This window comes from Corylus avellana, chromosome 8, assembly GCF_965113065.1.
Source record: "Corylus avellana chromosome 8, dhCorAvel1.hap1.2, whole genome shotgun sequence".
In the NCBI taxonomy this organism is placed as follows: Eukaryota; Viridiplantae; Streptophyta; class Magnoliopsida; order Fagales; family Betulaceae; genus Corylus; species Corylus avellana.
Window position 1 is genome coordinate 4,748,147 of NC_142497.1, and position 12,198 is coordinate 4,760,344.

The 12,198-nt window shown below is 38.9% G+C and overlaps 2 protein-coding genes across 3 annotated transcripts; one reads left to right on the top strand and one right to left on the bottom strand.

The window, feature by feature from the left end:
- Nucleotides 1-375: 375 nt before the first annotated feature.
- On the top strand, nucleotides 376-2,466 carry LOC132164692 (large ribosomal subunit protein uL4). Its single transcript, XM_059575243.2, has 2 exons — nucleotides 376-1,697; nucleotides 2,246-2,466. Exons 1-2 carry the CDS (start codon nucleotides 597-599, stop codon nucleotides 2,357-2,359), a joined length of 1,215 nt encoding a protein of 404 aa, XP_059431226.2. The 5' UTR covers nucleotides 376-596; the 3' UTR covers nucleotides 2,360-2,466.
- Nucleotides 2,467-3,412: 946 nt separating this feature from the next.
- On the bottom strand, nucleotides 3,413-11,806 carry LOC132164661 (cell division protein FtsZ homolog 2-1, chloroplastic). Of its 2 annotated transcripts, none has more exons than XM_088518959.1 (8): nucleotides 11,689-11,805; nucleotides 10,632-11,351; nucleotides 7,935-8,234; nucleotides 6,805-6,895; nucleotides 6,308-6,432; nucleotides 5,380-5,472; nucleotides 4,045-4,101; nucleotides 3,413-3,760 (listed from the first exon to the last, which is right to left on the bottom strand). In XM_088518959.1, exons 2-8 carry the CDS (start codon nucleotides 11,256-11,258, stop codon nucleotides 3,626-3,628), a joined length of 1,428 nt encoding a protein of 475 aa, XP_088375085.1. In that variant the 5' UTR covers nucleotides 11,259-11,351; nucleotides 11,689-11,805; the 3' UTR covers nucleotides 3,413-3,625. The 2 variants fall into 2 exon arrangements, with proteins under 2 accessions (XP_088375085.1, XP_088375086.1); XM_088518960.1 differs by having other exon boundaries at nucleotides 3,696-3,784; nucleotides 11,689-11,806.
- Nucleotides 11,807-12,198: the final 392 nt, after the last annotated feature.

Sequence of the window (12,198 nt, forward strand, 5' to 3'; positions counted from 1 at the left end):
GGATGGAGCATTGTTGAGGGTGATTTTGTCTTTTTAGTTAATTACATAAGTTTTTCTCTTTTTTTTATGAAGGAAATGAGAGAGATAGATTCAAACTAATAACCTTCGTTACATGAAATATAGTCTTCAACTGATTAAACTACGCTTTAGAGATGCACGTACCGTATTGAGAAGCAATTTCAGGATTTTATAAATGAAGAGTGGGAAATTACGAAAATAATTTCATCAAATTGGTCACGTTCCATCCATTTTAACATATTCCAAAGTCACATGACTCACTAGGCCCAAATGAAAAAAATGATAGTAATTCCGAGGCTAAAACGGCGTGGTTTTAGTGAATCTATTGATACCTTCTGTTCCCTAAACCCTAGCTGCTCTGCTTCCTTCTTGCGTTCTCTCTTTCTCTCTCTAAGTTTTTTCTTTCCCAATGCCAAATCAAAACCCTAGCTACGTCCCTCAAAAAAAAAAAAAAAACCCTAGCTACGTCTGTTGATTGAGGGGTAGGATAACCAAAGCCCATTTCCGCCAACCCTATATAACCCAGTAAAACAAAGGTCCTCAGTCTCTTCTCTTTCACATTCACACACTCGGCAGCAATGGCCGCCGCACGCCCTCTCGTCACGGTCCAACCACTCGATGCCGATATGGCCACCGACTCCGCCACCACCGTGCACCTGCCGGACGTCATGAAGACTCCAATGCGACCCGACGTCGTAAGGTTCGCCCACGCCAACCTATCAAAGAACAAACGACAACCCTACGCCGTGTCGAAGAGCGCGGGCCACCAGACCTCCGCCGAGTCGTGGGGAACCGGGCGCGCCGTGTCCCGTATCCCCCGCGTCTCCGGAGGGGGCACCCACCGAGCCGGGCAGGCCGCCTTCGGCAACATGTGCCGTGGCGGCCGCATGTTCGCCCCCACCAAGATCTGGCGGCGCTGGCACCGTAAGGTCAACGTCAATCTCAAGCGTTACGCCATCGTTTCGGCCATCGCCGCCTCCGCTGTCCCGTCCCTCGTCCTCGCCCGCGGCCACCGCATCGAGTCCATCCCCGAGCTGCCCCTCGTCATCAGCGACTCCGCCGAGAGTGTTGAGAAAACCTCGGCAGCTCTCGGGGTGCTGAAGCAGATCGGTGCCTACTCCGACGCCGAGAAGGCCAAGGACAGCCACGCGATCCGTCCCGGCAAGGGCAAGATGCGAAACCGCCGGTACATCAACCGGAAGGGTCCACTGATCGTCTACGGGACCGAGGGGGCCAGTCTCGTAAAGGCATTCCGGAACATTCCTGGGGTTGAGATCGTGAACGTGGAGAGGCTGAACCTGCTGAAGCTGGCTCCGGGTGGTCACCTTGGGCGGTTGGTGGTCTGGACCAAGTCGGCCTTCGAGAAGCTGGACTCCATCTACGGGTCGTTCGAAAAGCCATCAGAGAAGAAGAAGGGCTATGTGTTGCCGAGGGCTAAGATGGTGAACGGTGACCTCTCCAGGATTATCAACTCCGACGAGATTCAGTCCGTGGTTAGGCCAATCAAGAAGGAGGTGAAGAGGGCGCCAATGAAGAAGAACCCGCTGAAGAATCTGAACGCCTTGCTGAAGCTCAATCCCTACGCCAAGACCGCCAGGAGGATGGCACTTTTGGCGGAGGCCGAGCGCGTTAAGTCCAAGGAGGAGAAGCTTGAAAGGAAGAGAAAGCCGATCACTAAGGTGTGTGTGTGTGTGTGTGTATATATAATTCTTGTGCTATTGTGCTAATTTTTTTACTGTTAAAAATGTGTATAGGAAATTGTTTTTGTGCCTAAGTCAATCTCTTAATTTCAAGTAGAATAATTCTGATAATTGATAATGATGAAAATGGTAACCATCAAAGAGATGGAATGGAATTCTGTTGATGTTTTCATATAACTGGCTGGTACGGTGGTATCTGTCACTAGTATCGTGTTAAGGAGTTTTTTCTAAGGTTGCTGGTAATGCTGTCAATTTTTGGCACAACTCGCCAATCCGGTATGATTCCAAAACAAAATTAGCGGGTTAACATTGGGGTCGTTATCTCTCAACCTGAACCCGAATTGCCACCCCTAGTTGATGGTGGCGTTTGCGGCTGGCTGAATTGGCAAGAATGAATGGAACTGTTAAGCAGCTTTCTTGTTGATGAATGATAAATGTTCAATTGAAAGTTGTAAAAATGTTTGAGATTTGAGTAGAGTTAGTAATGGACATTTTTGTGTTTGCTTGTTTATTTTGGATTTTGTCAGGAGGAGGCTGCTGCTATCAAGGCTGCAGGAAAATCATGGTACCAGACCATGATCTCTGAGAGTGACTATGCCGAGTTTGAGAATTTCACTAAATGGCTCGGAGTCTCTCAGTGAATTTAACTTCCTCAACCTTAATTTATTTTAGGTGTATAGCGATTTTGTTTGCTGGAGACTTCAATTAAGATTCTGGGTTCTTGATTTTTAATCAGAATATATTTTTGAATTTTAGTGGGAGTTAGAAAATGTTTGTGCGGCTTGAAAAGCAAATTCTGGGACATGAGAGGAAATTCTTACTAATATTCTTACTCTCCAGTTTCTCTTGAATGGCATAAGGTATTTACAATTTGATTTTGAAAAATGATAATGGGCATTTGTGACGTGACAGTAGGGTTGAGACAATTTTTCTCCCTCATATTGGCATTAATTGCCTCTTTTCATTTCATTTGAAATTGAGAGCATCTTCTTGAACTTTCGGGTAATACTGCCCGGAACAATCAAAGAGCTAGGGTGACCCAATTGTGCCTTACATTTGAGCTAAGAAACCCTGTTTCGCCCCAGCCACATGAGCATAGTGTGAGTCTCTGATTTTTGTATTTATATCTCTAAACTTGAAAAAAGTCACAAATGATTTCTTTAAAGAGAAATGTTATATTCTCCACACCACAATCACAATTGGGGAGAAAGAAGAATGAATTGCTATTCTACTTTGTTCCATGCGAATGTACTACAACTGTGATAAAAAATAATAATAATAACCCAAATGTAATGTAAAGATTATAAAACATCATTGTTATTACTCGTGGACGTAGGCAATCATGTTGAACCACGTTAAACTCTTGTGTCTTGATTCTTACTTCTTCGTCTTCAAAATTCTACCACAAAGCTTTTATACTTCCATTCTCGTACGCTCTTCGTAACTTTTAAAATTATCATTGAATTTGAGATGAATCACTATTAAATTTTGATTTAATAATGATTTAAAAAGCCATATTATAAAGTGCAAAAGTGAGAGTATGTATAGCATTACTCGCTCGTACCTTTGAAGGAAATCAAATCTCAGAGTCCCTTCAATTAATTCAAGGGATGAAAACACATAACAAAAGTGGAGTGGATAGAAAATCAACGAATCTGTGAATAGAAAAATTCAAAACTGAAATAATGTCACTAGAAACGTACTAGGGATATAGTAACTAGTTCACTCTTTTTTTATTGATCAATGATGCAATCTAAATCTTGCAACAAAATTTAATTTCAAAACAGTTTATTTATGGTGTCCTACACAAACTGTTAAGGACCATGGTTTTGGAAGAGGAGCAAAGACAAACCAAAGTTTAACAGATATATACATTGCGAAAAGAACGAAAAAAAAAATAAAAAATCTCAGACTCTTGGGTAGTGAGAGCGGCTGCTCCTCTTCTTTAAGAACTCAGGGATTTCCACTAAACCACCTTCAGTGTAAGAGGGAGGACGTCTATTCATCCCCAAGGAAGTATCACCTTGTGCAAGCTGAGTTTTCTGCATTTATCCACATCAAAGAGACTGAACTAATGTAAAACTTACCAAAAAAGCAATAATGTTAAACTTCATAGTAATTTTATTTAGTAGACTTTGTACAACTGTCATACAGTTAAATAATGCAAATAAAAATTAGTCATTGCTTTTTTTTTTTTCCTTTTTTTTTTTTTTTACAAGTGCTGATTCAATGGCTGATTTTTAATGCCCCGTTATTGTACATGAGTCTACATAATAACTTTACTCTTAACTTAATTAAGGGGGAGAGAGAGAGAGAGAGAACCTACCCTCCCTTTACTTTCATCCTGGCGTTTGACTCCAGTAGCAATTAGAGTTATGCTGACCTATAATAAGCAAGAAAATATCCATCTTTGAGAAAGAAGGAAGAGGCAAAACATAATAAAAATAAGTAAATAGCGAAGGACATATCAAAGGACATCGACAGGCGCACATGATACCGTAAACAACGGCGGAGATAGGGGCCGACCCCCCTACCTTCACCCAAGATTTTCAAAAAAATTCAGTTCCTGTTCTTCTTCTTCAGTTCTTCTACTTCTTCTTCCCTTCGATTTCCTGGTTTCCTCTTCCAGTAACTCACAGACTCATTCACTCACAAGTCACTCGCTCACAGACTCATAATTGGTTGTACAAGTAACACCCACTAACATTTAATAGAAATTTTGTGCTTTCAGTGCAAACAATCTTCCTCTTCACTAACCACTTGGTCAAGCGTGTTAATTAAACTTATATTTTAGTGGTGGCTATAGCACATTTTAGGTGCTAATAACTTGCTTGCTTGTATTGTAAATGAAAATTGCATCAGAAAACCTAACATCAATTCCCATTCTTATGAAAATTAATATAGTTGTATAATATCAAAATGAAACTTATTTAGAATATGCATACTTGAATTATTGTCAACATAGCTATTAGTTTAAAAAAACTGTAAAATGCTTACAAAAAAAAAAAAAAAAAAAAACTGTAAAAGAATACAAATAAAGTAAAAACTGCAACATAAAATTCACTTTAAAAAGTGAAAGAGGTTGAAATTCCAATTCTTATTAAAATTAATATATAAAGAATATTTTTAAAACATTTTCTTTCATGTAGTTTTATTTTATATTCATTAATTATTAGCCCCCATGGGAAAACAAACTCTCTTATAATGTAATTTTTTAGTATGCCCCATCCATCCATCTTCAATCCTTGGGGATATGCTACAAAATTAATAGTAACAACCATAAATGACTTCAAACCTCATCCCTACCGAAGAGTTTTAGAAATTTTCAAACCAAACTGTTCCAAAAATGTATAGTAAATCAAATATAGAAAATCAACCTATGGGACAAATCCAAACCTAACCATTATTTTCCTGAATGCAAACTCAATTCTACAGGCTAACATCAAGCTTAGCTAACCTTACGTTTACCAGCGCTTATGGTATGTAACAGAAAACAGAAACTATAGACCCACTACTCTAAGAATAAACCTTTTGGGGGTAATACTCCACAAGTAGTCCATATAACTGTGCCGCAATGTGAAAATACTACTCCTGTCCTAAGTCCTACCTTAAGGATCATCATACAAATTACACGTGATATTTCTAATTCTTCCAAACTTACTTGGCCAGTTAGTGATTGATCTATCACTGCTCCAAATATTAAGTTTGCACTGGGATCCACAAGGTCATGTATAAACTCTGCTGCAGCATTCACCTGCAATTTGACAAGTGAACCAAGGTCAAAGCTTGTGGTCATAATCTGAGTTCAACAGCTTTGTGTGATGCTAGTGAAAGCAGATTGTGACCAGTACAAGAAGTACAGTATTCTCGTCATTATAGGCACCTAGAAAAATTCAGCAACAGATAAAATTAATTCTTATCAAGCCAAATTGAGGTAAAAAGCTTTATTATTCTCCCTCACTGATTATTACAAAAATAGTTCAAGCAACTCCATAAAACAAACTAATGATATGAAGGACCAGTTATTGAAGGAAGGGGGGGATGTATTCATCATAATAACTCAATGTCTTAGAAGGGACTTTTGATCGTCTGCCCCACATGTGCATGTGTGTGGGTTTGAGAGAGGGAGAGAGAGAACAAAACTATATAGGCATGAGATAGATGTTAGCATTGCTACCACCCCAACAGCAAATAATGGATGTAACAAACCATCATAAGAACGAAAAGGGAAATGAAGGGAAACAAAAAGAAAGAAAGAAAAGAAAGACAATTTTTGTAGGTATGGTAAATGAATATAGCCCTTTTATAACAATAGGCAGATTTAGCATGGATATTCACAGTTTTACCAAACAGCATCAGTTATGTCTCTACTAAACCTGCCCCAACTCTAAGTTGGGTAGGTTAAAATAGGGTTATAACCCCAAAGTTTTCTTTCTGCCTTGTAAAATTATAACTGTTAAGATGTGTACATGCATGTGCCACACCCTATGTTTAAAAAAAAAACAAAAAGATAAAGAACCTCAAAAATGGAGATGTAGATACATTGCGATTGAATGACCATGATCCCATAAGGGAAACCCGAAACCCACCTCAAATAAAGTTAAATCACTTCCACCAGTTATGTTCCACACGATCCCAGTAGCTCTTTCTAGTCCAATATCTAACAAAGGTGACTGGATGGCATTCAATGCAGCATCTCTTGCCCTGTTCTTCCCTGCAGTCAACAACAATGGATAGCTTTATAGTACCGAGAATCTGACCCTTGGACTAGGGCAAGTTTGTGAGTTCTAGGCCAGAATACTATGAAAAGAAAAAAGCCTAGAACATAAGCAAATATTATGGGAAAAAAAGAGAGAGGTAGGCATCATGAAATTAGTCGCAATACAATCATAAAAGGAGCAAAAAGAAAAATAAAAGGAACAAACCACAATTAGTAAGTCAGTTTTTTTCTTTCTTTTTTCTTAACAAGTACTAAACCGTTTTCTTTTTACAACTAATTATAATTCATATCAAATGAGATAAAAATTTCAGTGGTTTTGGGGTAGTCGCATTAGACCAAGTAGAAAGTTAAACATTTCAAACTTACCAGTTGCAGTACCTATCCCCATTAAAGAAGAACCAGCATCTTTCATGATAGCCCGCACGTCAGCAAAATCAACATTGACTAGACCTGGAACCTGTGATTTAAGTAACCAATTACCATCAAGAGAGAAATAAAATAATTCACTAATTCCGAATATGGTCAAAGAAGGAACCAAAGTTACAAAACCCCTTTTAGCCAAACATATCAGATCAATTTAAGGCAATTTAAATTGAATAATTGATGCAACTAGAGCCCTGTAGCCGGTCCATAGCAGGCTCACTACTTTGAGACTCCCCTCAGCAAATACACTTAGTTTTTTTAAAAAAAATATTTGGCAATCATCTTCAAGTAACAAAGCTTGAGATAAAGTCAATAGACATCTTTGAGGTTGAAGTCCTTTTCTGCATATGTACTAGAGCATAAGTTGTAGTGTCCAAAAGATTAAGACACCAAACTAGCTCGGAATATGTGTATTTCTGTACACCATAAATCCACCCACCCACTTACACAGTTCTTACATATCTTTGCATGGACTTTGCACAAACACAGTTAAAAGCAAAAAAGAACACATTCATAATATAGTTAATATATGATACATAAAGATCAGGCTAATACAATTCGTGTAGCCAATGGGATGAATAACCAATATTCTTCACAAAAATGAAGTCAATTTGATCAAACAATAACATGTAATTTATAGAATTTACTTGTAAGAAACAAGAATTTATTATTACTAATTTGAAGTGCATTAAATATGAGGAAATTAAGGGAGTGAATTTACAGCCAAGACTATATGCAGGCCTGCCTATGAACCAAATTGAATTTAGCCTTTAAGCCAGGTTTAACTCTGTATTTTGCATAACTCCAAGAACATGATCCTTTAGTAGTAGAACTGTCTACTACAACAGGAGCACTGAAATGTGTATCAGTTACAAACAACTTTGTAAACATGGCAGTATACATGCAAAAAGAATTAAACCGGGGAAAACAATTTATGAATGTTAAACATCTTGAAACCAGTTCAAACTTTAACACTTTAGAAATCCTAAAACAGATCTATGTAAGAGTCACATGTAACAAGGGAGCCAAAGGTAAAAGTTGATGTAATACTTTTTTTTTTTGGAATTCTGTACCATTATTATATCAGAGATACCACGAACACCCTGCCAAAGTATATCATCAGCCACATTAAATGCCTCTGTTACTGGAGTTGACTGTGAGACTGCAGTCAACAACTTGTCATTCGGAATAACAATCAGTGTGTCAACATTGTTTCTTAGAGCTGCAATTCCTTCCTGAGCTTGAACTGTCCGCCTTCGTCCCTCAAAAGAGAATGGAGTTGTTACAATACCAACAGTCAAGATACCCATGGATTTTGCAATGCCTGCAACTACTGGAGCCCCACCAGTGCCGGTTCCTCCACCCATTCCAGCCTACAGATTCAGTTCATATGAAAAAGGTAACAAAACCAAACAAACAACAAAACTAACAGATACAGAAGCATCTATTTTTGAGACTTAAAAGTAGTTGATAAAGATAGCAGCAGCATTCTTAATCATTTTCCTGGGTCTACTTCATTTCGATGGCACAATGCCTTCATCTGGTGCAATTGAAAAAGTCTGAAACTGCCAAGCGCAAGTGCTTGCCCATTGAGTCTTGAGAGCAGAAACTTTATGCAAAAAAAAAAAAAATGCTGAAAAGTGGGACCATTTCCAAGCCAATCCCTTCTAGGGCCCCATTTAAGTGAGACCAATACTAGGTCATAATCCTGTTGATTGAAGGCACAATGCCCAACTTCCTTACCAACTCTCCTTCATTGACTCACACACCGCTGCAATCTCTTAGTTATGGTACAATCAGCCCTTTTTCTCTTTAGTTTTCCATCAATATTAGCCCCTTGACCTTTTCCACCCGAAGCCCTCATCCTAATATCCCAAAACCCTTTGAATAGCCACTGCCCAGAACTTCCAGCAGTGTAATTCTCATATTTGTATTTGTCCATCCCCCACATGGGAAAATCAGAAGAGTTTGAGCATAATTAGATGGTAAAAAACCCCATTCTTTTATATTACTAAAATGTGCTCCTTACTCGTTATTATAGTGAAAGCAAAAACATGTCACCGTACCTTAAATGTGATAAACAGTAAATGGGAATGTATTTCTTGATAATAAGCAATGCTTCCTAACCTCGTAAAAACCAGAATACGGCATATCCGGCAATCTGGTACAACTTATCAGCCATCAAACTCAGTCAAATTCGAACCTAATCAATCTACAAGCTCTAGACCCCTTCTTCATGAACCAAACTCCAAAATTCTAACTTTTAGGAACAATGGCACACTAAACAAGTGTTCTAGGCAGATTCCAAATCTGTCCTACACCAATTCGAATAATTTCATAAAAAACCTTTAATTGCAGCTAGAAGATATGGATCGGTAGGGTTATACCAAAAAGGGGGTAATAGTGTAGTTCTAGTAGCAAACTATACATGCAGAAATGTGTAATGAAGCAGATATATTAGCAAACACATACAACTACTTTTATCTAAGCAAACTCTTACTAAGTTTGGACACATTAAATTTCTTAACCATCCATAACATCTGACCACACACAAACACCAACTTTCATACACACAGTCACCAACTTTTAGTTAAGCAAGCTCTTGCGATGGCATGTACCCTTGTATTTTACCGTGCATTGTGTGTGTGTGTGAGAGAGAGAGAGAGAGATCTAATTATAAAACTTACCAACACTTCATTGATTAGCACTCAGATGCAACCATTCCTTATGTTACATGCTTGAGCACCACCCATCTACGAAGCAACCTACTAAATAAGCCAAAGTAAAAGATGCAGCTAAATTCAAGAAAAGAGCGGACCCCACTAAAGATTGTAAGCTGTATGAAGCTTTCCTCGGTATCTATCATGCCTAGGATGGCATGTGTCCTGGGGACAAAGCCTGCAACTCTCCCAAGAAAAACCAGGGAGAAAGGCATTGCACAAGCTAGGAAAGGCACGCATCTGTTTCCAGGCCCCTAATGTCCAACCCAGACTAAGAACCTCAAGAACATTGTGAAGGCCTTGAATGGATTTCAGGTGAGGGCACTTATGTGACTGAGGCTAACCATGTGAAGAGATCAAAGCAGAGTCTCACTGCCACTCTAAATGATAAGGGCAGGTGTAGTCTTGCTAACAGTTATGAAGTGACAAACCTTTAAGATGGCTTCATGTACCATTCTCCTAACCCCGTAGAACATCACAAGTCAAGTGCACAATATTGAGCATTCGCATGCATAATTTTGTACATTTTGGCAATCCTACATGCCACTAATGCTAGGACATGCAATCCTTATTCAGGTCATCAACATATAACTAGAAAAGTAGAATTTAATATTGCTTCAGAGATCTCCCACCAGATTTCTATATCTTGTGGACCCAAATAATCCTCTGATGTTCAACGGGAGATTTCTTGAACAATAACTAGTTTTGAAGGTTTTCGTTGATGATTGTGGAGATGTACCAAGTTTAAACTTTCAAGATTAGAGGGGTCCTAACTGAGAAAGGGCACAACTCGTTCCCCCCCTTTTTTTTTCCACCAAATTTCACTCACAAATTATGCAAGTAGTCCAATAACATGATCACATCCAAAACCTCAATTATTATTATTATTATTTTTTATTTATTATGTATTTTTTATTTTTTTCCTGCTGAGCAATTATTCTTCTTTGCAAACACGGGTTAACAAAAGGATTCTTAATCCTTTTCCTGGATCTATTTTTATTTTCTGAATTTTTATATTACAAAACCATATGAAATATAACTTGAACCTACCGTTACAAAGACCATGTCTGCACCATGAAGCGCCTCCACTATTACCCCTTTGCTTTCATTGGCAGCATTCATGCCTGTATCTGGATTCCCACCAGCACCAAGACCCCTAGTAAGCTCCCGGCCGATTTGTACACGGTTCTTTGGGAAAACCGGGGACATCTTCATGGCTTGAGCATCTGAGTTAATAATCCAAAACTCCACACCCTTCATTGAACTCTCTAACATTCTATTAACAGCATTACAACCACCACCCCCAACACCAACAACTTTGATATTGGCTTCTTTGTAGTCACTAGGAATGAAGGATTCTCTTAAGCCCTCCTCCACACTTTCATTGGACCTCTCCTTCGTCACACTAAAGAGCATATCATTTTCATCACCTCTGAGCAGCTCCAAAAAAGTGTCTTTGCGGTGGTTTGGGCTACCATTTTGAGAGTTAATGGAACATTCAAAGCGAGAGAACCCTAGCACATTCTTTTGGCAACTACTCTTCCTGTCAAATATCTTCAAGGAACTACCTATACACATTTGAGGCTCCTTTGAAATTCTCCCTCTTGGAGAGGCTAGTGTTCCCACTGAAACTCGAGTACTAGATGACATTGAACAGGGCGATATGCAGGTCCCCATATTAGAGGAGTAAAATCCGATTCTTGAAAACTAGATTTTGGGGATGACCCAGATGTATGCAATTCCTTTACCATTCATTCTTCTTTCCTCAACCTGTGGTCATCACAAACCAAACAATCAGGATAAACAAAGAACACAATCAAATTTCAGTGTCACAGAGATTTCAATCTTAGCTTAAAAACAATTCTACGTGGCACACTAGAAGAAGGTTTAATGAGAAAATGAATAACACTTCCAAAAATTGTACCAAAAGTCATCATAGAACTTAATGCAGAAACATTAGAGAATTTGCTCCCCGAACTAAATCAACACGCTCACCCAGAAATGTTCACAACAACCACACCAAAGAACAGAAGCAACATATGCAAAACAATTCAACAATCATAAATAAAAAAGAGGATTAACCACAGGAGATAAAGGCTAAACCCACAAAAAAAGTGACGCCAAGCCACGGACTGAAGTATCAAATTGTAATGCAAAAGAGAAAATGGTATCTGGGTTGGTGAAAACTCCAATGCAAAACCAAAACCCACAACCAGAATGACTCGAAGTCAGCAAGTGAAGAATCAAATTCGTACAAAATGTGGACAACACCATCAGGGTATCAAAGAAGAGTACGCCAAGAATTGGAGGAAACAGTGCCAGAGATAACTCCAAGAAAACTGGAAGCGGTTAGGCCACTGAGAAAGAAGAGGGTCGAAAAGGTCTAAACACAGCCGTGAACGCGAGCACACAAAAGTATACAGGAGAGTGTAGTATCAGCATGTGGCAAATTTAGGTGGGAGAGACTGGTGGGCTCCATGGTTTACCAGCAAGGCAACAGGGTTTTGCTTATCTGCGATGGGGCCGGGGTTTATGTGATTAGCTAAAACTGCGACTCTGATTCACAGAGAGAAATCCCATTCCACTAGCCACAAGTTTAGTCAAAGTTTAATTAAAA

Bases quoted from the DNA above. Each gene is read 5' to 3' on its own strand.
- LOC132164692 (XM_059575243.2), top strand. From the start codon at position 597: ATGGCCGCCGCACGCCCTCTCGTCACGGTCCAACCACTCGATGCCGAT. The intron at 1,698-2,245 runs GTGTGTGTGTGT...GGATTTTGTCAG, and splicing joins AGAGAAAGCCGATCACTAAG to GAGGAGGCTGCTGCTATCAA.
- LOC132164661 (XM_088518959.1), bottom strand. From the start codon at position 11,258: ATGGGGACCTGCATATCGCCCTGTTCAATGTCATCTAGTACTCGAGTT. The intron at 6,896-7,934 runs GTACAGAATTCC...CTTAAATCACAG, and splicing joins GTATCTCTGATATAATAATG to GTTCCAGGTCTAGTCAATGT. The intron at 6,433-6,804 runs GTAAGTTTGAAA...TGTTGACTGCAG, and splicing joins GGGGATAGGTACTGCAACTG to GGAAGAACAGGGCAAGAGAT.